General features: G+C 42.2%; 1 protein-coding gene across 3 annotated transcripts in view; it reads left to right on the top strand.

Annotated features, from left to right (window-relative positions):
• Positions 1-26,829, top strand: part of LOC148033315 (phosphatidylinositol-3-phosphatase myotubularin-1-like) — a 244,047-nt gene that overhangs the window by 65,931 nt on the left and 151,287 nt on the right. For all 3 annotated transcript variants that reach the window (XM_087681221.1, XM_087681219.1, XM_087681218.1), the window contains exon 11: positions 17,933-17,995. In XM_087681221.1, the coding sequence (XP_087537347.1) occupies positions 17,933-17,995 (63 nt within the window). The remainder of the gene's footprint in view (positions 1-17,932; positions 17,996-26,829) is intronic.

Here is a 26,829-nt window from a genome sequence, read left to right on the forward strand (position 1 = left end):
CTATTAAGCTTCAAGATCTTGTTTTACTTCCTTCTCTCACTCCTGTGGCTCAAATCAAGTCACTGACTCTCTAATCTGCTCCAGCACTCAGTCTTCAGCAAGCATTCAAGTTATTTACCAGCAAGGAAAGAAGATCTTAACAAGATTCTCAAGCATTTCAAGAAACAGTGTCCATTGACACTCATCTAGTGCTTTTAGCACTAATGTTAGTTAACACAATCAGCTTTGCTTGAAGATTCCAACTTCAAGGGCATCATAGTCACTAAATTGCCTAGTATCTCTTGATACTAATCACCTAGTGATTCTTAGCACTTGTGCTCAACTGAAATTGGAATTGTTTGGAGCTAATTTGCTATTGATCTTGCAAATCTCAGAATGGGCAAGGATTCACCGACATCCCGATTCAATGGCATTGGATTCCATACATGGCAAACTAGGATCAAATTGATCCTAATGAAGAAAGGCTTGTGGTCAATCACAAGTGGTCAAGAGAAGAAACCAAGGGAAGGTGCACTTTCAGTTGTATGGGATAAAAATGATGATAAGGCTCAAGCTATTATCAAGCCCGAACTTGATGATATCTACATTCATGATGTTGATAATTGTGAAACCTCTTACGCGACATGGGATCGATTAGAAACCTTATTTGGAGCTCATTCCAAATCCTCAAAATACGGTTTACTAATTGAATTTTTTAGGCTTGACATTCAAAGTAATACCGCACTTGCAACTCATTTGAATTATATGGGAGCTTGTTGACACAACTTGCAGGAATCAACTTGAAGATGGATGAAGACATTTGCATTGGAGTGCCTCTCAAAAGTCTTCCACCTGAATTTGATAATGTGTCTACCACATTAATCAACATGCCAAAGCCGAAGCTTGTGGACATCAAAGCCTCTCTTCTGGAAGAGGAAAATAAGGTCAAGAACAAAGGAGAAACAAGCATCCCAAGAGGAGACCAACAACTCCTCTATGTGGAAGGGAAGAAGAGCGTAGTTTGTGACTTTTGTAAGAAACTTGGGCATATTGAGAAATTTTGCTATGCTAAGAAAAAGTCTCAAAGAGCATATCTTGCTATAGTCAAAGAAGATGAAGACAACATTGAAGAAGGAGGAGAAGAAGAAATCCAAGATCAAAAGGATAAGACTCACCAATCCCTCTTTTGTAGCTCATTTTCTAATGATAGACTGTTTTAAAGTTCAACATGTGGACTTGCCTTATGTTCCCACCATAAGCTCCTAAACTCCTCATGTAGCCTCTGTACACTACAGCCTCTACACACTTAGTGAGGCCTTGTAATAGCCTCTAGCTTTGTATGGTTGTTTTTGTCTTTTCCATGTCTACACTTAGCAAGGTTCTACTCACAACAGCCTCTGTATGCTCAGTGTCTTTTATGGTTGTGATTGAGGAGGGGTGTTGAGAAATGTGCAATCACATCCACCATAGCCTCTTTGTATGGGACAAACAAGGCAAAGAAACAAACTGCCAATAAAGCCTTAGACTAGGTCATGTATGCACGGTTTATTAAAACCACGGTTGTTGAATACCATAGTCCCTTTCCACCTATCTCCACGTACCAATACCACCTATTGTAAGCCTATAAAAGGCACTGATCCCCACACTCATTCAATCAGTCATTATCAATCAGTTGTACTTGCATTATGCTTGGATAATATTAGTTGTTCTTCCTTGTCAATGCTTCTGCCTCATTATGATTGTGTATTTGCTCATCAATGATCCTCCATAGCATGCATTCTCAATATTTTAATATCTACCCATTTGCTCAGCTCATGCTCTAGTATCGATCCATAAAGCTTGGCTAGCACGTGGCCAACCATGACCGCCCTATAGTTCGCAAGAACCATGGGGTCTCGAGCTTTTAGTATTGGTACTACAATATTAGCTGGCCAACTAGTAGGGAAGCCTTCACAGAGGGCCCTACAAATAGGTGGACCAGAAGGGGTGCTAGGATGTCTTTGGCATGTGATAGGTGCTCTGGTACTAGTCCATCATGAGAGAGAGAGAGAGAGAGAGAGAGAGAGAGAGAGAGAGAGAGAGAGATTCTTGGCTAGTAGATTGCATGAGTACCTTCCTAACATAGTGCATTTGACACAATATGGATTTATCAAAGGAAGAATATTCTACATAACATCCTGAATGTCCAAATGGGGATAGACTATGCACATTGCACAAAGCAAGAATTGGCGATGGTTCAATTGAATCTAGAAAAAGCTTTTAACTATGTGGAATGGTTCTTTTGGCTCAGCTATCTAGCTCAGCTAATGTAGTGGATAGGATTTGGACCTCAAATGTTTGGACCATTTTATACTATCAGTTTGGATTCTTCTTCCAGAGTTTTGTTTAATAGTGGAGTTACTAAACCTTTTTCTCTTTGTCAATTTGTTAGCCAAGGCTGTCCTTTGATTCCTTTGTTCTTTGCTTTGGCCACTCATCCCATGTTGATAATGTTGTCTTGCTTGGCGGCTAATGGTGAGGTGGTTGGTCTCTCTCCTCCTTTAGCGAAACAGCTGGTTGGCCAAGGTTTGGTTGATGACATCTTTATGTTTGTGGAGGCTGTCTGTGATAATAGGTGGAGAGCAACAAAAAGACTTGTTTGCTCTTGCTTCAGGAATTGGCATTAATGCCTCCAAATCAGCTCTTATTAGCTGCAAAGAAAGTGATATTCAAGCCTTGGGTTGGCAAGGTGAGGTGGTTTCAAAACGCGTGGTCTGCAAACATTTGTGCTATCCTTTGGGGGTAAATGTCTTGGCTAAGTAGTTGCTTGAATGGATTTCCACATGCATCAAGTAGAGCCCCTTCTAGGTGGTCCTCACTTGCAAAGTTGACTAATTCACACAAATTGAACTACTATGATTGCATGGCAAGTAGTGAAGCATCAACCTAGCATGTGTGATGAACCATGGCCGAACTATCGATGGCATCATATAACACACTACTGTCCACATGAACCAGCTGAATACCACTGAAAGTTGATGTGATTGTATAGTCTCAGAGCTGCGTTGACAGCTATTTCCATATGCATAACAATTGTAGTGACTAGTACATTGAATAGTGATCCCATAGCAAATATACTGTTAGTAACAGTATCTCGGATGCATGCTGAATACATTTGAGATCCACTATACATTAGAGCTGTCCATGATTAGGGGAGTGGAAGTGCTGCCTCCCTCTTGAGCATCATGCTATGCTTTGGATCCTCAATCTTGTCTCCATTACTTTTATGTTTCCATGGCTGTGCTTTTGTAAATAATTGTCATTTTCAGCTTTAAGTATTTGTTTTCTCCATTTCTTGAAATCTTAAGTCTCAAAAACGAACAAATATTATAATTCTTGAGCATACTACATTGTTTTGGGTGATGGAGCCTGACGGAGCTGAGAGTGAACATGACGGATAACACACACAGAGAGTAGAGAGTAGTAGAAAGGAGAGAGAGAGCACGACACCTTTGATGTTCGGTACAAAAGGCTAGTATACCTCTTAAGGTTTTAAATAGATACATATGAAAGTATAAATGTGCTAAGCGTGTGTTCACACCCGTGTACATATAAAAGGCACGATGCCCCTTTATTCCCAACAACCTCCCATCTAACGGCAATGTGCCTTAAAACGAGAAAAGAATCAGCTAAGTCTAGGTATGTACAAAGCCGAAATACATATACCTATCCAACTCCCATCATCTGCCGGCAATGAGCAAACTGCTCTGTTGGAAGACCCTTCGTGAGAAGATTTGTAGGATTATCATCTGAATGCATTTGACAAGATCAATGCTTTTGCTGTCAAGTACACCTCTAATGAAGTGATACTTCACCTGTATCTGCTTCGTCTTTGCATGAAAGACGGGATTGCTAGCATGATAGCACTTTGACTATCACAATGGAGAACAAGTAACTCTGTAATGCCAAGCTCTTCCACCAGACATGAAAGCCATAAAGTCTCCTTGCATGTCTTAGTGGTAGCCACATACTCTGCCTCTGTAGTAGACAATGCGACACTTTTATAGCGTGGAGATCCAAGAGACTGCTCCTCTTGTAAAGGTAAACACATACCCAGAAGTGGACTTTTTGCAGTCCGCATGATTAGCATAGTCTGCATCCGTAAAGCCAATGACGGATGCCTTCTGCTTTCCAAAGCGGATGCACAAATTCTTTGTGCCTTTGAGGTATCTCATAATACCTTTCACTGCATCCCAATGCTTTTTACCAGGGTTTGCAATGTATCTGCTAACCACTGCCATTGCAAAGGCAGTGTCAGGACGTGTAGCAACCATAGCATACATCAAACTGCCAATAGCCGAAGCATATGGTATCTTGGCCATTTCAGCCGTCTCATCATCAGACGTAGGGCTGTCCTCTGCATTGAGTTTCACATATGGAGGCAATGGAACCCCAATTGTTTTTTCCCCCTCCATATTGAAACATTGCAAAACCTTGGAGATATACTCCTGTTGAGATAGATAGAGTAATCCTTTTGACCTATCTCTGAGTATTCGCATACCAAGAATGTGATTTACATCACGAAGATCCTTTATGTCAAAGCTGCCATAAAGACTTTGCTTCAGTGAGTCCAAGGCATGAGTATCCCTTTTAGCAATCAACATATCATCAACATACAAAACCAAGATAATCAGGCTGCCATCTGCTGCCTTCTTGGTGTACAAGCAGTGATCCACTTGACTTCTATGAAAACCTTGAGACTGCATAAATGTATCAAACTTATGATACCATTCTCTTGGTGCTTGTTTCAGCCCATACGAACTCCTTTTGAGTTTACATACCATCTTTTCTTTCCCTTTTGCCACAAACCCTTCAGGTTGTTGCATATATATGTCTTCATGTAGATCACCATATAAGAATGGAGTCTTTACATCCATTTGTGAAGGAAACTGCTAGGGTTTCAACTGAGGACACATAGAGTGTATGACCATGACAGAAACACAACGAGACAGACACAGACACAGAGGGCAAAACTCAAACCCTAAACGCAAAACTCAAAACTCAAACACAGAAACTCAAACACAAACAGAAGAAGGGAGAGAGAGAACACAACTTTGAAGTGAATGAATGCTGTAAATAAATGTAAGAGTGTACAGTGTGCTCAAGGGCAGAGCAATGTCGGAGTGTGACATCCACCGAAGACGGATTCCAAGTCTGTGACCACCAGTCGGACTGTAGGAGTGCTGAATAGTGAATGGCAGCAGGCTGGTCACCAAAACGCAGCAGTCTAGAGGCTGGAAACTGTGCACCATCTGCTGTAAACAGCAGGCTGAAACAGTATCAGGGCTTGCAATGCTGAAAACACAGGATGGCTGACCATGGAGATGATGGACAACAGGCTGAATAGTAGTCTGGGACAGTCTGGAGCAGTCGCCAGCAGCTAAGAGCTGTCGCCTATAACAATGGACAGGCTGAAGATAATGTGGCTGCAGTTGATGATGGTTGGACAGCAGATGGAGGCGGGCTGCAGGCTGGAAACTGGGCGCCAACAGCAGTAGAGGGTGTGTGGGCTGGTGTAACCTGCAAACAAGGATGATGGGTGAATGGGGGCAGCCTGTCTATTTATAGATTAGGAAGGGCGCTCCAAAAATTAGGGTTTCCACTGAACTCTCTCGAACCACTCCCCATTTTAGGGTTTCCACTGAACTCTCTCGAACCACTCCCTGTTTTAGGGTTTTACTCTAAAAGAGAAATTTTAGTGTGTTTTGGGGTTGTTTAAGAGGCTAATCAACAAGTAATGCATATTTTAGCTTAACACCCCCTCTCAGGCCCAAAACTGAGTTGAAAGGTTAGACCAGCCATTGTGATGTTTATGTACCCCAAGGCGTCCCACCCCAAAGTAGCCAAGGTATCGGACAAAGGGTGCACGTTTGCTGCCCAGTGGCCTACCAAGACTACAGAGGCGATGGTTATCTCACCAAGGGAATCCAAGTAGTCACCCTAGAGAGGACAGGGCATCGGACAAATGGTGCACGTCGGCTGCCCAGTACTCTACCAAGCTCTACAAAGATGGATGAAACTACATGGATTTTTTTTTTCTTTTTGAATAAGTGAAGTAAATTTGATGGGATGCGGCCGATTAAGTAAAAGTGACCCAGAAGACGGGAGTAGGGAGGGTACACCCAATACATCACAAAATGGTAAAAGCTAACCTATCCACGCAAGGTGTCGATGACGAGGAAAAATAGGTGATGAGGTATCCATGTGATAAAGAAGGATGGTGGAGTGGTAACAATAGCTGCCGGTGGAAATAACTTAGGATCTGTGCAAGTGGTGCTCTGCACAATGAGATGCAAAGTGTGCTACATGCTGAAGAATGCTCATGCAGCAAGTGCCACTTGGACAATGTCCCTCGTGGGGAAATTCTTCACTTGCCCAAGCGCCCTAGTACAAGGATGATGTAATCATGCAATGCAAAGGGTAAGGTACAACAGAGGGAAGAAGCTGATGTTGAAGACAAGGTGCTGAAGCTTGTAGAATACCAAGAAGGGTAGGAGCCTCCTCTCAACCTGGATGTAGATGCCGAAGAAACAAGAGGAGCTTGATGCCGGTCTTTATATGGTGTCGAGAACCATAAGGAATGAAAGAAGATGAAGTGGATGAAGCACCCCGCCAAAAGAGCAAGGTAGAAGTCACCGCCATGATAGCATCGAGAGAGATGCTGCACGATCGGCCTCGGGAGGGAAAACCACTATGCTGGAAGAAGAGCAAGCACTCCTAGGATGATGACACCATGAAAGAAACGGTGTGCATTCCCACATCTCTAGCTAAGGGAGGACCAAAGCAATATCAAGTTAGTCCTACACTGAAAGACAAAACCCTGCAAAAGAGATGAGAATCTGCAAACACAGAGGTTAGTGGTGAGATGCTCCAAAGCAAAACAGAATAGAAAGAAATGTGTGTGAGTAAATGCAATGGAAGACAAAAAAATGGAAAAACTAAGGATAATGAATCCTATGAGCCCGACTCTAAGAGTGCGAAAAATGAATACTAGACTGACCTAGGGTATCGAAAGGACCTAGAAAACATACGAGCTGAAGAAGGTGGCCACCATCGTGTATTTCTAGTAGCATGGCTATGCCAAGGGAATGCCTGATGAGGTGGAGAGGAAGGTGAGATGGATGCATGAAGTGCAACGGGATTGGAACTTGCAGACCAATCAGCCAGTATAGGGGTAGTGAAAGAGATGGGCCGTTGAGGCTGTTCTCGAGCCACATGTCCAACATCAATAACAACGGGTGCTGAAGGAGCAGATGAAGCAGGAGCGGAGGGTGCAGCCCCATTGGATTGTGCGGTCGTAGCGGTTTATTGAGGCTTTTTAGGTGGAAGACCTTGGGCCTTGGAGCAACACTCCTCGTCCACATGGCCTGCTCATTGGCAATGTGTGCCAAACTGGTTTTTCTTAGGGAGTTGCTGCTAGATAGGTCTAGATTCTTTGGTTGCATCATCTGAGGAAGAGGAGTCACCCTTTGATTGGCTTTCCTTCGCATCTAGCGAATTCCTGCGACTAGTGGTTGTTCCTCCCGAAGAAGAGGCAACCAACCTCGTTTGCTCTGAATAAGACTGTGATGAGGATTTTTTATGGACTTGAGCATACAGCCTCGCGTAACGCAAAAACTGGCACTCAAACTTGTTGAAGGTTGGCAATCTAGGTTGGGAGATGATGTGTTGAAGGAAATTGAAGTACTTGGCAGACAACTTATTCAAGAAGAATGCAACCTGATCGTCATTTGACTTTGGAGAGCCAATAGTGGGGAACTTAGCACCTATATTCAGCCAGCTTGACTTTCAGATCATCCCCTACCTTAATAGAGAACTCTTGAAGCTCAAAGTCGAGATTGATGCGCCGAGTACGATCACGAGCCGCATAGCGATCGAGAATTTGACTCAAATGCTCTGATGCGAGTGGGAAGTGCTGCAACTGAGAGTGAAACTCAGGAAGCAATGTTGACAGTAGCTCAACATTGGCTGTGGCATTGCGGACTCTCCATTGACGGATGTAATCAGGGTGAGCTAGTCGAGGGTCCAGCATAGGCTCTAGACTAATGACAAGGTTCCAAAGACCCTGAGACTCAAGCACTTGTTGCATGAAATTAGACCAAGGGGTGAAACTTGACCCGTTAAAATGTGTCTTATCCGTGAAGGCATTCTTGGCCATTGCAACATGAGTGGTAGTGCTTGGAGATGGATAGTGTGAAAAAGTGTAGGGTGGGTAGGATGGGGGAGTGTAATACACTTGGGAATGGGCCCTAGAGTGCCCATCTGGCATGCGTGTAGTGTGCAAGGTGGATCCATAGGTAGGGATGGGTTGACTAGGCATGGGCATGGTAGCCACATGAGGAATCTAAGGAGGTGGGACGGGAGCACGGTGAGCAGAAGATGGGAATCCCTGCGTAGGTGTAACCCAAGGAGAGTGTGAAGGCGCACCATAAGCTGAGGATGGAAACCCCTGCGTATGAGTAGTCATGGGAAATGTGAAGCTGGGGATAGTGAGGGGGATGCCCATCACAGTCGTCCCAGGAGTTATGGGTGTGCTCATGTGCTGAAAGGTGAGAGGCACTGTGTTAAAGGGTGGCATTCCCCCTAACGAAGTACCATGGTGCAAAGAGGTAGAGAATGGGGTAGAGAAGGAAAATGTTCTAGGAGCGGAGATAGAAGATCCAACGCCTAGGGTGTGTGATGCAAATGTGGAGTGTAATCCAAGGTTTTGGAAAGATGATGAGAGGTGTGATATAGAAGAGGGTGGGATGGGAGAGAAGTGAGATGTGTGTGTGATATGCTCAAATGAAACAAGTGCTGTAGATATACCTAAATTTCGTCTGTTTCGTAAGCCCCCTCTATTGAAGTTCACATACGCAAAGCCATCCGAATCCTGTACCTCAAAAGAAGAAACGTGCGAGGGTTTTGATTCACGCAAAACAAAAGAATTGTACAAACCTGACATTGGACCCGGCTGAGATGATGAAGATGGATCGTCAGACGTTGCGAATGCCGTATATCCTCCATGATCGGAGAGGTGGCCAGCCTCACCAACCGGTCCGGATGTGGTAGCAAAACTGGTAGGAGGGGTGTAAACATCACCATACTTGTTGTGATAGTACTCCTCAAAGTCCTCCTTTGTCATGTTAGTGAAATTTGGTGAAGGTGGAGTGTCGTCCTCCTCACCGAGTCCATAATGTTGTCTCAAGGCCTCCAATGATGGAGAAGCCTGATAAGACATCATAGGAATTGGAGAAGGTGTCTGGGACATTGTGATTCGGTTACGAGTCCTAGTGTGTGCCTCACACAAAGACTAGCTCTCCACAATATCCGCAGTATACTCTTTACAAGAGCACCGGCTCTGATACCATGTGAAGGAAATTGCTAGGGTTTGCACTGAGGACACAGAGAGTGTACGACCATGACAGAAACACAAAGAGATAGATACAGACACAGAGGGAAAAACTCAAACCCTAAACGCAAAACTCAAAAAACTCAAAACGTAAACATAGAAACTCAAACACAAACAGAAGAAGGGAGAGAGAGAACACAACTCTGAAGTGAATGAATGCTGTAAATGAATGTAAGAGTGTACAGTGTGCTCAAGGGCAGAGCAATGTCGGAGTGTGACGTCCACCGAAGACGGATCCCAAGTCTGTGACCACGAGTCAGAGTATAGGAGTGCTGAATAGTGAATGGCAGTAGGCTGGTCACCAAAACATAGCAGTTTGGAGGCTGGAAACTAGTAAACGCAGTAGTGTACTACCGATCGGAGGTTGGAAACTGTGCATAGTCTGCTGTAAACAGCAGGCTGAAATAGTGTCTGAGTGTGTCAGGGCCTGCAATGCTGAAAATGCAGGCTGCCTGACCTTGGAGATGATGGACAACAGGTTGAACAGCAGTCTGGGATAGTCTGGAGTAGTCGCCAGCAGCTGAGAGCTGTCGCTTACAGCAATGGACAGGCGGAAGATAATGTGGCTGCAGTCGATGATGGCTGGACAACAGATTGAGGCGGGCTGTAGGTTGGAAACTAGGCACCAATAGTAGCAGAGGGTGTGTGGGCTGGTGTAACGTGCAAACAAGGATGATGGCTGAATGGGGGCAGCTTGTCTATTTATAGATGTGGAAGGGCACCCCAAAAATTAGGGTTTCCACTAAACTCTCTCGAACCGTTCCCCATTTTAGGGTTTCCATTGAACTCTCTCGAACCGCTCCCTGTTTTAGGGTTTTACTCTAAAAGACTATTTTTAGTGTGTTTGGGGCTGTTTAAGAGGCTAATTAGCAAGCAATGCATATTTTAGCTCAACACCATCTGTATGAGCTCCATATCTTCAATTGCAACCAAGCCCAAAATGGTTCTCAATGTAGTCATCTTGACTACAGGAGAGAAGATCTCATCAAAGTCAACTCCATGTAAGAATCTTGCTTGTACCCCTTCGCAACCAATCTTGCTTTTTATTTTGGCGAGGAACTAGAAGTGACCTTCATCTTGTAAACCCATTTGCATGGAAGGGTTTTCTGCCCTTTAGGCAATTGCACCAAGTCCCAAGTGCCATTTTTCTCAAGAGATTCCATCGTTGACAACATGGCTTTATACCATTTCTTGTTGTCCTGTCGGTTTATTGCTTCCTTGAAGCAAGACGGTTCACCATAGTCTGTCAACATGACATAATCAGCAACATTGTTTGCATCAGGAACAAATCTATCAAGTTGTCTAGTGGCCCTACACGATCTCCTAACCCAATGATCATTGTTTGCTGGCTGTTGAGCTTGCAAATTTCCATTTTCAGCTTGTTGTCCTGGCATTTTAGCCTGCAAATCAGCACTGTTAATGAATATCTAGTGGCTCATCATTATGGGTAATGATTGGCTGATCATTTCCAGCATTATTTTCTGCATTTGCAGGTTCATTTACAACAGGTATTTGCTGCTGTACAACATGCACATTTTGCTGTCCTAAAGGTATTTTTCTCGGAATACAACCCTATGGACATCCTCTGTTCTTTTGGGCTGTTTATGCATGCGATCTTCCCAGAAGAAAACATCATTGCTGCGTACTACTTTTCTTTTCTCGGGTTCCAATAATCTATATCCCATTTCACCTTCATCACCATATCCTAGGTAAATAGATTTATAGGACTTTGGCTCAATTTTGCTGCGTTCTTCCTTACGTATGTGCACAAATGCTTCGTAGCCAAACACTTTCAAGTGTGCATACAAAGGTGGCTTGCTCGACCACGCTTCTTGGGGAAAACCCAAATCCGCCCCCCCTCCCGTGCGCGCGCCTCCAAGAGACCTGTTTGGTGACCGATTAATCAAGTGTATGGCTCTCTTAACAGTCTATATGCAAAATCCATGAGTTAAAGCCTATATCCAATATCCTTGAGTTAAAGCAGCGCGAGACAGTATCGTACAGACCTTATCTTGTATGGTCCGATTCATACACTCTGCAACTCCATTTTGGGGTGGATTATGAGGGGCAGTGAGCTCCCTCTTTATCCCTTTGCTGTCATAAAATGCCTGAAAGGCCTTGGACACATATTCCCCACCATTGTCAAAGCAAAGACACTTAAGTGTCTTATTAGTTTGATTTTCAACCAATGCCAAGAATTTTTGAAACTTGTCAAGCACTTCGTCCTTGCTACGAATAGGGTAAACCCATACCTTCCGTGTAGCATCATCGATAAAGGTGACAAAGTATTTCTTTCCCCCTAAAGATAACATTGGCATTTGACATATATCAGAATGTACTAACTCTGGAGGAAAAGATTTCAGCGAAAGAGACTTGTTATGAGACGTCTGTCCATGTTTACCATAGCCACAATGATCACAATGCTCAAAATCAGCATAATGAAGACAAGGCAAGTAACCCAAACGAGAAAGCACTTTCATTCCAGTTTGACTCATGTGTCCCAACCGGCTATGCTACAAAGAAACACTTGGCTGCTTGGTCACGGCAACAACATGGAGAGGATACAAGGTATCAATTTTACAACCTCTGGCAATCACTCTAGATCCCTTACAGATCTTCCATTTCCCATCACCAAAGGTGGTATGAAATCCATCGTCATCTAGCTACCCTGTATTAATTAAGCTCTTCTTGAGCTGAGGTACATGCAGTACATGTTGAAGTGTGAAGATAGAACCGTGCTGAAACTGCAAGTGCAACTTCAATCGCACACTGCCAATGCCTGCAATGTCACATGCATAGTTGTCCCCAAGATGGACAACATCATATCGATCCCCTGTATAGTCAAAAAACCACTCACGATGAGGGGTGACATGAAAGGAAGCACTTGAATCTAGAATCCAAGTGTGCATGTCATCATCTGAATCTGCAAGTAAAGCATATGTACTAAAATATGAAGAGACAAAGAGTACGTTCTTCCCACTGTCACTGTCATGAGTGACTAGATTCATCTCGTCAATTTTGACTTTGCTGTTATTAGACTACTCTTTTTCTTCTCTTCCTTGCTATCATTTGTCTTCTTGCCCTTTCCTTTCTCTTTCTTCCATTTGTAGAAGTCACGTTTAAAGTGACCCTTCTTGCCACAATAATGGCATTCAACATCCTTACCACGTGATTTATTGTTCCGTCCCTTGCTGCTGTGATTTGGCACTAGTATGCAAAGCACTGGAAGACTTACTGGATACATTGTTCTACCGACTCATTTCTTCCATGAGTAGAGCACTCTCTACATCAGCTTACAAAAGCATCGCATTAGAATTGCTCATAGCAGTCCTGAATGTATCCCAACTCTCTGGTAGAGTGCAAAGCAAGAACATAGCCTTAAATTGTTGATCAATCTTGAACTCCAAGGCAACCAACTGGCTGAAAATGGATTTAAACTCACTCAAGTGAGCAGACATTGTTGTGCCTTCGTTCATACGCAAATCCATAAGCTTTTTCAGCTAGTAAACTTTGCTTGTGGCACTCTTCTGGGCATACAGTTCTTCCAATCGAGTCCAAATAGCATAGGAAGAATCCAAACATTCAATGTTAAACAACAAGGCATTAGAAATTGATAGCTCGATGGTTGAGGGTGCAAGCTCATTTAACTCATCGGAGTCTTCCTGTACTATATCTGGGGGCTTTGCCCCTTTGGTCTTAATCGGCCTTGCCTGCTTCTTCTGCAACAGGATATTATAGCACTGTTTTTGCCAGATTGCAAAATTTTGTGCTCCTTCAAGCTTCTTAATGTGCATGAGATGACTGCTGTCATTGCTGCTAAGCATGATTTTCAGCCCAAATGTGACCAACAAATTCAGCAAATGCAGGTCCAAACTGTTGCACAAGTGACAAAGGTACAAACAAGTACCAACCAGCAATAAATAACCACGTAAAAGCAGAAATTTCAGATTTGCAAATAAATCTTTAAAAGCACTAAACCTTGTGCTACAGCACTCCACAACTGATTACAGCTGTTCCAAGGACAAATACATCACATTACATGAGAAGTCCCAAATTTTAGCTGCAATTTATGTTGTACATGCACCTACGACACAAAATTTGACACGCACGGTCAAAAGCCCCAAAATTTTTGTGCATCAACTATACATCTGCACTGTCTCTAACATGCATAGATTAGGCCAATTTCGCCAAAACAGAGCAATTTCAGCAAAACCCCCAAATTTTTCCAAATGCTAGATTTCCAAATTGCATGGAATTAAACCCATATGCACATAAAATGACCAAATGGCGCACAAATTTCGCCCAAAGAGCAAAAGCCCCAAATTTCACGGGGTCCAATGTGCATCTATGTCGAGAAATTGGGTAAATTTCAGCCCAATTCTTGCATGTACATGAAAAGCCCCAAATGTCGGAGGCAAAATGTCACAAATTCTTGCAATTTTTGAAGTATATATATACCATCTTAGGAGTGGTGGGAAGGACTGAAAGCTTGGATCGAGTGTGAGCATCTCATGGAAACTAGGCTTTTAGCCATTCACACACAAAGTGTTGAGAAGGCCCATCAAAAGGCTTGGTTCCATAAGCTTATGCACCAAAGAACATTTGGCAAAGGGGACCTAGCCAACCATTCAAGGAGATTCTCCATCATCCACTTTAGCTCATGACAAAGCTTTAGTTCAGATGTACATGCTCTCTTGATGCTCATTGGATGCAATTTCTCTACTAGTGGGCTGATTTGATTACATGCTTTGGACATGGTACTTATCTATGTCAGTGTGATGTCTATGATGTATACATGTATATCGGTCATGTATTGAGCTTCATTACTCTTTGCTTAGTTCGTTATGGATTTGGCAGCTCTCTTTTGTTACGCTTGAGATCTACTACATGCATGGTGTCTATGTCTATTGGATGTATAGTTTACTGACACATTGAGGTTGTGAAAAATGTTGTTGATTGCTTTTAAATATCCCGGTTGTTGCTAGATATTCCTAACAATGGGAGCTTGGCTTGTCGTGATCAATTACCCACATTTGGTTCTTGCCATTGTGCTGCATTTATTATAGCAGTGCTGTAATTATAGTTTCTAGCATTCTTTATGAGAGGAAATACTTGGATTTGATAGTGTGTTACTGCAATTAGTAGACAACTCTTTATTTTGATCATCCCTCTTATTTTTCGCTTTGATTTGGTTGAGTTTTGTGGCTATTCTATGATCATTTATAGGAGCCTATACTCTTGAATTTACATTGGTATCTTGTCATTAATATCACTGTTATGTCTTGCTCGCACCAAATCTGGACAAATCCCCAAATTTCTCTGGTCCGTGTGCACAAATTTCAGTGAAATTGAAGAAATTCCACTAAAATGTGAGAAGCCCCAAATTTTCTCTGGCAAATGTGCACAAAATGTGTAATTTTTGAGTCGGATTATCCTGAACTTCACCGAAATTTCCAAATCGGAGAAAAGCCCCAATTTTCTTGGGCAAAATTTCACATTGTGCCTGTGTGTGTGAATGCTTGGAAAAATAATGGTAGAAATTAAGGAGAATATTTTGAAGAGAAAAAAAAAGGCGTGATGAGCGTGTAAATGTGACGAGCCTGCCTTGGCATTGACCAAGACCCGTCAAGTCTGCTGCCTAGCCTGCGAACTATCGTCGGACAGGCTCCAACCGTCTGCTGCTTGCCGACGTGCCTATGTCCGTCCCTTTTTGACCTGTCTGTACGCTTGCTTGTCATGCCCGCCTTCAACCTGGTGTCTCCTCCTCAACTCGCCGTAACTGTCGCATGCCTTAGCTGTCACCTATCACCTCAGGCATGTCACCTCACGCTAGTTACCTCACGCCTGTAACCCGTGCTCTGATACCAGTTTGATGGAGCCTGACGGAGCTGAGAGTGAATGCGACGGATAACACACACAGAGAGTAGAGAGCAGTAGAAAGGAGAGAGAGAGCACGACACCTTTGATGTTTGGTACAAAATGCTAGCGTACCTCTTTAGGTTTTAGATAGATATATATGAAAGTACAAATGTGCTAAGGGTGTATTAACACCCGTGCACATATAAAAGGCACAATGGTCCTTTATTCCCAACATGGGGTGTTTACACTCCACTTGGAGAGATGTCACTGTTGTGTCCTAGGGTAGTGAGTTGCAAGATGATCAATCATGGTGTAGGTAAAACACCACCTAGGAAGGCCTTGGTAGAAGATCAAGTGTATGAAAAACCCTCTATGAATAGATGAAATCATCATGGTCTAAGGAAGGGCATCAATAAAGTCACTAGGAACAAGGACACTAACAAATGGGTATTGGCGGGAACCGTTCGAGGTCGCATCAGCAAAGCTCGTCTCTTTGAGTAATGTGGCAAAAAACATTGCTAATCTTGGATAGGAAAGGGGTAAAACACTTGTTGAGGCATTGGAAGTGATGGTGACATTAGAGTTATTACTGGAGTATAGATAAGTTTCTACCCTCCTTACTTTTGTTGAAGTACACAATTGACAATGTAACAATGAGCAGGCTGGTGGGAAGTGCTACTCCTAGTTGCTCGGGTGGGTTGAACTAGAGCTTGAAGCTCCCTCTTTCTAGAGTACGACTCATGCAACCTTAGCTAGAGTATTGATGAGAGTTGCATGGATGGAGTGCTCGAAAGTGTGGAGATGAGAATAACTCCCAATTAATTGATAGATCAAAGATGATGCCTAAAGGGAAGCTTCTTTGTCCTAAGGGTGAGCAAAATGGATTAGCAGGAAGGCATTGACTGAGGGTGCATAGGAGGCTGCATTGAAATCTTGTAGTCTCACTCGCTCATTCTATTTGCTAGGCTAAGTATCTTCAATTGGAGTGTTGATGGGAGTTTCTTGAATAGAGTCCTTGAAAGTGTGGAGACAAGAATGACTTCCAAACAATTGATAGGCCAAAGATGACGTCTTGAGGGCAATTACTTTGTTTCTAAGGGTGAACAAAGTGGATTGGTAGGAAATCATTGGTGGAGGGAGCATAGTGGGCTGCATTGAAGTCTTTGGTGAAGGTGAGGGATGGTTGCTATCCTGTAGTCTCACTTGATCCTTCAGTTTGCTAGGCTGAAGTATCTTCAATAGGGTGCAAGTTCAAACTGCCTCGCAAGGTGGGTTTTGATGCTTGAGGCGAAGGGATAATGGAAGGGCAGATGGAGGTTTAGGAGTGAACATGCAAGAATGGTGCCAAGGTGGAAGGAGAGGCTGCCATTGCATAAGTTGCTTAAAACAGACTTAGGCTTGAGTACTAGGAGTCAAAGGCTAGGATGAATGTGTGAGGTGCCTCCTCCATTAGGCCCGGAGGAGTCCTTTAGTAGTTGACCGAAATTTGTGTCCATGCACAATGCTGCCCAATCTCCTTATAGGAAACGTCAGGCTTAGTTGAACATGGAAATCTGAGTTCTACTACATAGGGGAAGCATGGACAAGTTACCACCCCTAACAGAAATTTAACGCTCACCTAAGAAAGATCACTTTGTAATCAATTAGAGGCAAGAGCAAGGTTAACACCGCACTTGGTCCAAAGAGAGTGAGAGATGGGGGAGAGAGTAACTCGATCCCCCTACCCGTAAGGTAAAATCTCAGTTCCGCCCCCCTAAAATGGTGTTAGACTTTGAACTAGTCCTATTGACATTTGGGGGGTTCACGATCTAATAAGCTCTATCTAGTGTTGGAAAGTTACCCGACTTATCGGGTCTAGGGGGATCGAGTTGGTAGATCTTCTTGTTGTCCGTGAGAAATTGTGCTGCACTAGGATTTGTTGCATGATGTAACAGCTCAACAATTTTGGAATGTTTGCTCAAGAGAATTTTGAAAGAATTCACTCCCACATCTGTAATGGGACACTTGGGGAGTCCAAAGCTCTTGTCAAGAGACCCTAGTGTTGCGCTGCAATGAGGTGCCTTCCAAGTTGCACAAATTGTTGGGCCCCCTCTTGCCCAATGAAAACTGTCTTTGTACTACATGCATATATACCACACATTTGGCTCCACATTGACCCACTAGTTCTAGTGACAATGCTCGCATTTGTGTCCTCTATGAATTTCAATGCTTTTGATAAAATTGTGACAAGCCAATCAATCCGAATACGAGTGAAGATTTAGTGACGAGCAGAAAGTTCACCAAATGCTTGGTTGGTTTCTGACAGGCTCAGAATGATAAATTTAATCTTTACTTTTCTTGACTTGCAGTTTGCATGAAATATTTCTATCTTCTTTTGAGATGTATATATCATAGTAATTACACGGTTGATTCAGAGTTGAATCAGAGCAAGGAATGCCCGTCAACTTACAATCTCATGTTTTGGGAATCTAGTTTTAAAGGCAGTAGTTTGGTCCTCAGCTGCAAATCTATAATGTGTTGATATTTTCAAAAAACTTTTAGTTCCTGTTGTCAGGCTATACCTAATTTGGAAGTTTGTGTTCATGTGCTATGGGTGCTTTTCAAGGTTTTGCAATTCTATTACTTTCTGGTCATTTCTCATGCTGCGAATGTTGGTGGATGTAGTAATGCAGATGAAAAACTTGTGGAAGCCTTGTGTGTTCCTTCAGCAAGTCATGATGAACGCAGGTAAGTCCACTATACTACTGAAAACTATGCTTTCCCATTTCAAAGATGTGAAATCAAGGGTGGTAGGTGATGGTGGTTTCTGGCAGTACTATATGCTATGACATTGTTTTGATGTTCTTTAGTATATGTTATAACACATTTTTTTGGTGTTCTTTAGTAATATCTGCGTTTTCCTCTTCAAGTACTAGTACATCTCTATAATACAGACACCCTTTCTCAGCATCCTAAACTTTTGTATTTTCAGAGGTCCATTCATGTCTATACTTAATATTTTACCTCCCAGACCCAGGGGGAAGGTGGTTGGTCTCTTTGGAGGTGTGGTTAACAGAATTTTCTTTTCTCAGGGAAAAAGAAATCATAAGATCTGGGATTTGCACTTCAATTAAGGCGTGCCAAAAAAGTTATGACTATCACAAATAACTTTTTGGCACTTCTTTTTCAATGTACTTCTTGTACATCTCAGTAATATGGACACTTATTTCTGAGCCTTTTCAACTTTTGTACTTTCAAAGGTACAATCATGTCTGTGCTGGAGATTGGGGAAATTTACTTCAAATAAAGCATGCCAAAAAGTTATGGCTAATACCTTTCTGGACTTGAGAGATTCAAGCATTCAATAATGGATTGATCAAGATTTTCTGCTTAGGTTTAGTATCATCATTCGTACTAGAAAGAAAAAAAGAGGAAAAAGAAAGAAAGAAATCAAGATTTATTAACAACTTCAAAAGGAGAAATGATCTATGAGATCCAAAATAGCATATATGTCATGCCTATGAACATTCTCATTGTGTTGTATAAAATGAATTTGAGTGGAAAATGAAAGTGAAAGACAAACTAGTTTCTACGGTTATAGTGAAGGAGGGGGAGCCTCTCTAGTTGTCACTATATGATGTCCATTATTGGGGTCATAATATAGAGAGCAAGATATTGGGTTGAGGTGGTGTGGTACTTGGCCCTGATGGCGGGCTACCATGGTAGAACCCCTCACGAATGAGGAAGCCTGCTGTGCAGTATCTCCAAGCTTGAAATAGAATCACTCCCTTTGGATGGGACAAGGGGTTGGGTGGCAATCTGAAGAAGGTTATGAGATCTTCTTGGCTAGTGTTGCTGGTTGGTCATCTTTCTAGGCTGCTTCTCAAGGAATCCATATGATTGTGTAGCTTGAATTAGACCTAAGACTGTCACAGAATAGACAAGCTTTCCCAACTGCCACTGGGTATTGGTGATAAAGAAATCTATGGAGAATGAAGCAAAAATAAAAAGGTGGTAGCAAAGGGAGATCGTCATGTGAGCTGCCGCGAATATGGTGGATCGAGAGTTGACCACTTGAAAAGACCGAAAAGGGATAAATATGCACAAGGCATGTCTACAAGAACAAAATGCCAATGTATGGGGTTATACATGGGGCAATGGAGACCATCATGATCATGAATAATGCTATGCAATGGTGCACTTGGACAATGTCCTTGTAGGGGAATTGTTCACTTGCCCAAGTGCCCTTTCACTGTCATAGTCAGTTAGAGGATATAGATAATGAGATAATGCACAAATAAATGTCTGTGAAGCAATAATGAATCAAAATCTTGTCGCCCTCAAGAGAAGGTCGCTGCCTCTTGATGTGGAAGGGAAAATTTTCAGCTTTCAGTCTCTCTAGTAGGTTTGACCCTTTGGCTTGATATTAGTTACTTTTATATTGACTTAGGCTTCAATATTATACATTATGTGGTCTTGTTCTTTCCGTATTCTCTTTTGTTTGGCACATGTAATGACGGTTGTTTTGGAGATGCTTGTCAGTTAAATGCCTATATTTAATTGTTTGTCTTTTCTCATAAATATGTTAATATAAGTTAAAGATTTAGGGTCATGTATGATTAAGCTCAAGGGTTTGAACCATAATCCAATTGTACTTCCATACTTGTTTGCATTTGGTGTTTGAGTGACATATGAAAAAATTGTCATGGAGAGTCTTTTTAGTGGATGTGTCCAATAAATCTATACCATAACTACATCATGGCAGCCTGAACTCCAAACATACAAAATGATGATGCCAGCTATAAGCTCGCATTTGTGAGTCATGGTTGCCCTTGAGGTAACACTAATTGCGAAAATCTCATGTTGATCCTCCTCAAGAGGTGACTTGAGATGAGATAGGCATGACTCCCTTGTACATCCTCATATCCACTGGCTGGGTGTTTGTCCGTGGCCCAAGCAACCATCCCCTAATTCACAATCACAGATGTTGCTATGCCATGAAATACTGTTTAAGGGCTCTCCTCCATACCTCTTGAGCCTCATGCCAATCCCATATAATGTGTTTCGGTGTAGTTGTGGTGCCTAGTAAGGAGGCACAATAATTTGTGGCTGGCTGTCCGACCTCTTGATATCCTTGGGCTAAGGATGCATATGCTTATGTGAGTATTTTGACACCTTGTTACTGATCCCCTCCACGAGTCCCAAAGAATTGGTCTCATAATACTTAAACCTTGATCTTGCTTTTGTAATGAAGAGAATTAAACATGTCTTTTTGAGAAATATTTCTAAAAAATACATGTCTAATTCTCTCTCTCTCTCAAAAGTACATGTCTAATTCTCTTCTTTGTAAGAGGTTGAGCTTGAGAAGAGAAAGAAATAAAATGCATGAGATAAAAAGAAAAGAGAGAAAGACTAGAATAAAAGAGAGAAAGGAGAAGCCATGAGATTTTGGCAAGAAGAAGCTTGAAGGAGATGAAGAGACTGATTTGTTTTATGCTGTGGTGAGAAATTAAAATAGTCTCCTACATCTTTATAAATGTTTCCTCAAATACTTGGTGTTGGACTGGCTCACCCATACGAAGATGTAATAGACTATTTTCATTTACAACTAGAACATAATACAAATCAGTCTCCTCATCTTCTTCAAGCTTCTTGCCTAACTTTCATGGTTTCTCTTTGTTTCTCTCTTTCTCTCTCTTGTTCTAGTTCTTTTTTCTCTCCCCTCTAGCTTAGCCTCTTACAAGTGGTATCAAAGCATTGGTCTTTGATCCATTTTCTTATCATTTCTTCCATATTCTATTTCATTTTCAATTCAAGAAAGTCCAAGACGGCATTGTACATGTAGTTTATGTTGGGATGTAAAGGTCCTTTATTCGCCTCTGTGTATCGTACACGTGTATTATTATGTTGTACATGTGAATGCACCCTTACGTACCCTAAGTATAAATACATTTTATTCTTTGTGTACCAACACATTGTTGGTACACCCAAATCATATTGTACTCTCTCTGTCACTCTTACTCACCTCCACACTTCCCCTGTTGCAAATCTTCACGCTTCTCGATAGCCACACTCACAACAACAATTGGTATTAGAGCCACAATGGTTCGTGCAAGCCATAGGCATTAGTCGCCAGCTGCAAGCTCGACAGGCAAGAAGTTGTCGACCAGGCTATAGTTGTAGGAATAATTCCTGTGCAGGCAACCAACGAATAGGTCGTGAAGAAGACCTGCGCGGGTGCTCACGACTGGGTGGCAGGTCCAAGACAAAAGGAAATGGGAGCGTGAGCATGTGGAAGCTTAGGAGGCGCGTGTGACGAGCAGGCAGTCCAGTGAGCGACATGGGCTCCATTCTAGCGGATGACGGGGTCCAGCGGGGAGGCGCATGTGGTGGACAGGCGGCGAGCTGACGCAGGCTGCACGGGCCGACTGTACGCACAGGTGAGACATCGCACCGTGACGGGCAGCGTGCAGGCGCGCCCCCCCCGCCTGGCAAATTTAAAAAGAAAAAAAACAAAAATTCTTTCAATCTCTTATGCCCTTGCTTTGACAGGGGTTCGCTCGTGGATGCACAGTTTTCAAATCTGTGCAAATCTGCTTTGAAAAAATTGGGACTTTTCCCAGATTTGATGCGGTTTATGCTTGACAGTGACATTTGTGTTAGACATTGCAGACATTGTGCATGTGGACCTCAGTTAAATTGGGGATTTTGCCAAATTTGTTGGAATTTTTCTCATCCGAGTAAAATTTCTTGACATTGGACTTGGAAAAATTGGGGATTTCATGTATTGATGAAATTTTGCTCAGCTCGGTCAGATTGGCTAACATTTATGCATTGTTGAACTTGGAAATTTGGGATTTTGTGCAGATTTTGGTAAATTTCTGCAGCATTTGCCCATGTGGTGGCTGGTTTATGTAAAAACAGTAGAGGTTTATTGCTGATTGGGCAAGAACAACAATGTATTTACTGGTTTAGCTTGTGCTTGTGCAGTTCAGTGCATTTACACTTGTGTTTGTGATAAAAATGGCTGCAACTTCTTCTAGATCTGACATTAAGAGTGTGATGGAAATCAATTGGTTTGTTGGTCAGGGTTTTGACCTTTGGAAAGACCGTATGCAGGGCATATTGCTCTTAAAGGATTGAGAGGATGCTTTGCAGGAAGATAAACTTGTATAAATGTCTAATGTAGATTGGGCCAGAGTCAACAAAAAAGCTGTGGCTTATATAAAGATGGGTGTCACTGATGACATTTTGACAGACATTAAGGGATTAGATACTGGTCATGCAATATGGGAGAAGTTGAAAACTACCTATGAGATCACTACACCTGTTAATCAGGTTCATTTAATGCGCAGTTGGTGAATATGTGACTGGATGAATCCAAGTCTGCAGATGAGCACTTAAGTGCATTTAATGGTATTTTAAATAAGCTTAAGGATGCTAATTTGGATTTTGATGATAAGTTGAGGGTGATTTTTTTGATCATGATAGTGCTTGATTCTTGGGAAACCTTGGTAGTTTCTCTGGTGCACAGATCGGACGCTGTATGCACGCGTAGTGAGCGTCAGAAGGTCCCCAAGAACAAAAGAACTCTACTTTTTACACAAAAACCAATGAAGAAAGCTTGCACGACATGAATAAGAGACCAATTGGGTGCAATCTCCCCCCATGCCTTGTGTGAGCAATCTCCCCCCATGGCTTTTTTGTGAAATTGAGGAGGAAGGAAATTCTGCAAAAATTTCTTTTGGAAAGTCTCCCAAGTAGTGGAACAATCAACGCTCTTGCGGACCACAGTCCACCATAAGGATGCTCGGGCAACTAAATGGTTAGTGACACATTTAAATTTGTCTTTCTCAGTATATGTTTCTTCATGGAAATAATCATCAAATTGATTGATAAAAGCAAGTATAGTCTTTCCATCGCGTAATCCATTGAAAGTATGAAATTTGAAGTTTCTTTTACTTATCTTTGTTTCTTTGCGAATGGATTGGGCTTAAAGTGTTGCATCGATGGTACGTCGTATAAGATCTTCAGGTTGCGATCCATCTTGGTCGGTGGTAGATCGTTGCAGATTGGCCAATTGAACTTGTAAAGCTTGTCGGGCTTTTCGTTCCTCTTGAAGCTGCATCATAATCAAATCCAACTTTTGCTCCATTGTTGGTTCGGGTAGATCACCTTCAGCTATAAGATCATCCATGTTTTGTTCAATCATCCTGCAAAATTCCAAAAGACCTCACATACTCGAAATCTTGTTAGCGGGATGAGCGTAGCTCAAAGGCGGGTTTACAAGGCTTGTATATTTTTTTGTTTGGCTTTTGTAGTATTTCTCGATTGCGAATTTCGATGTCACAACCGTCTTTCAAGAAAATAGTTGTGCGTATAGACTGCGTATTGACTGCGTATAGTCTGCGTGTGAACTTCTGCTTTTGCTGAAACTGGTTCAGTAAGACTGCAAGTGTGAACAGGGACTTCCAGGGAGTAGTAAAGTGATCCGTGTGCTTTCTGAGTACGAATTGCCGCTAAGGTAGTTGTTGAAGAAGACTTTAATGACCTTTGTGACTTAGGGAACTTGGAGGATTTAGAGTTTAAAGCTTAAATAACTAAGCTTGATTTTCGTGGACAAGAGGACTTGTTCGCCAGCGTCGACGGTGGGCAGTTCATACTGCCGCCGCAGGTGTAGAAATTCATTTTATTAAGCTTTTAATAAGCTTATTGTAAAGCTTAATAAGCTTATTCTTAAAGCTTTGAAAGCTTTGAAGCTATGGAGGATTTCTTATCTGTTATTCCACGACTTGATGAAGAAGCTTTGCCATCGGTCCTTCGCCTATTGAGAGAGGTCCTTCGCGATCAGAGGGTACAAAAGGGGGTTCTTGACTGCCAGGAACACGCTGGTATCGACCGTTCGCCACGAGACTGATTGTAGAGCTCGATTGTTCTAGGAGCTCCGCCTTCGCGCGAGATGGTAAGCGATTGGAAGCTCTCGATCTCAGCTTCGCTCTAATACCACTGGTGCACATATCGGACGCCGTATGCGTGCAGTGAGCGTCAGAAGGTCCCCAAGAACAAAAAAACTCTACTTTTTACACAAAAACCAATGAAGAAAGCTTGCACGACATGAACAAGAGACCAATTGGGTGCAATCTCCCCCCATGCCTTGTGTGAGCACTCCACAAAGTATGTATTTAATATATTATTCATCTTCAAGCTCAAGAAATAGCCCAATTTACAAAATAGCACGCTTTTGCTTTTGAGTTTGCTTTTGTGTAACTAAAGAATTAAAGCTATTGGGCGCCCAAGAAGTCAAGCGGTACCCAAATACAATGTCCAATACAAATATTTAAATCGTGCGCCCATGCGTATACAAAAATAATAAATAAATATCAAGCGCTTTAATAAATAAACGCGACAAAATATAGGTGCCATGCCTAAGATACGCGCCCATCAAATTTTGATGATAATTTGAATATACACTATCCTCCAATGTTTTCCAATGCCACCGCTGCTTGCTCTACACATCAACTGAAGCATTCACAATTGTTAGAAAAATAATATAATTAAACCGATAAAAGTGAATATCTAGCAGTCTTCAGCTACAAAAATAAATTAGTTAGAAATCAATCATAACCTTAATTTATTTAAAAGTGCGCACTCTAAACTCATAAACGTTTATTAATTTAAATATGTATTTTGCGGAATCACCCGCTATGGAATCACCCATGTACACATAAAATTAACAAAACGCCCGAAAAGGATAGGCATTCCCATCGACTTTTCGCACAAAGAATCCACTTTGTGTATGAGCCTCGGTAATAATAAAATTTTACGGAATCCACTGCAAAACCTCATTGAATCCACCGTGGAATATGCCTCCTGGCATCAGTTTCTCTCAGCAATAACCCCAATCTCTCATATGATGGTGTGAGGGGTTCAATCTTGAATGATGAAAAAATGTGGGCTCCAGTGTAGTTATAGAGGAGTCGGATGCAGAGATTGATGTATTATGTGTAGTAGATTATGATGCCCTTGTATGTCACATGCGGGATATGCAGATTACCAAGGCTGATGTGATTGATGCACTTTTGTCAGTTGATGATGGTGTCACTCAGACTTGGATTGTAGACTCTGGTGTCTCTTTCCATGTAACTCCTTGTTTGGAGTGTTTTGCTATGTTCAATGAGGCAGTTATGAAAAAGTATATCTTGGAAATAACCATGCTTGCAACATTGATGGGATAGGCACTGTACACTTGTCTTTGGATAATGGGCAAGATCTTGTATTGAAAGATGTCAGATATGTGCTTGGCATCAAGAAGAGTTTACTATCTATTGGTTAACTTGACTTGCATAGTTACACTACACTGTTTGGTGGTGGTTTGTGGAAATTGAAAAAGGGTTCCGTTACCTGCAGGGTACTAGATCTCTTGGATTGCTCTATGCAAAGGGGGGGGGGGGGGGAGGGCATTGCAGTTACATGCTTACAGTGTTTCTGATTGGGCTGGTGATTATGATTCATGTCACTTCACTAGTGGCAATTGTTTCTTTCTTGGCTCATCTTGCATATCTTGGCTTAGCAAGAAACAATCCACTATTGCCACATTGTCATGTGAAGCTAAATACAAGGCAACTTTCACTACCACAGTTGAATGCGTATGGATTAGACGCTTGCTAGGTTATGTATCTGTTATGGAGCTTATTCCTTTGCTCAGTGACAGTTAGAGTGCCATTGCAGTGGCACGGAACCCAGTGTTTCATGCACGCACGAAACACATTGAGATACATTATCACTTTGTTAGAGAGAGGCTACATGCAGGTGATATCAGCCTTGTCTATTGTCCTACCATCAGTAATGTGGCAGACATCTTCACCAAAGCTTTTCCTCGTGACAAATTTGAAGCATTTCACAATGCTTTAAATTTAATCTCCTTTGGTGGCGGATGATCCTTGTACTTTTGATCACTCTTCACTCCAGGGGGGGTTTGTTGGGTTTCACTCATGCTTACGCTCATAGAGGAGTGTCGGTGATCAGTAAGACACTGGGGCACTTTTTACTCTCGGTACGAGAAGTTTTTCCCCCCAGACTTATTCTCTTCTTTCGTATGTGCCTATGTTATACACTTATGGACACTTATCATGTTCGGGTGTGAACACCCCCTAAATCCTAAGGTTTAAGGGTTGTACTTTGTACTTCAGCTTACACTGTTTCAATCTATTGCATTGGGTGTCGTGCTTCACTCTACACAGTGTCTACTGCACTCTCAGTTGAGCTGTGGTTCAATCTATCATCTAAAAGGCAAGTCAGAGAAGATGGGTAATGCAGGAAATAAAGGCAAAAGTAGGAGTAAAAACAAGGGCAAACAATAGGATGTTACTTGCTATTAGTGTGGGCATAAATAGCGTAAAAAGGTTGATTGTTATTGGTACTACAAGAAAGAGCAAGAAAGAAAGAAATGTGAAGGAAAGGAAAAGAAGATTGACAAGAAAGATGATGATAGTTCTCCCTCAAAAGAAGTTGCAAAGGTTAATGTTGCATCTAGTGTGGTAGTGAAAGAGCTTCCTGACATTGAAGAGATACTTGTTATAGCA

This window comes from Lygodium microphyllum, chromosome 7, assembly GCF_053477565.2.
Source record: "Lygodium microphyllum isolate KBCC chromosome 7, Lygodium_microphyllum_v1.1.10, whole genome shotgun sequence".
In the NCBI taxonomy this organism is placed as follows: domain Eukaryota; kingdom Viridiplantae; phylum Streptophyta; class Polypodiopsida; order Schizaeales; family Lygodiaceae; genus Lygodium; species Lygodium microphyllum.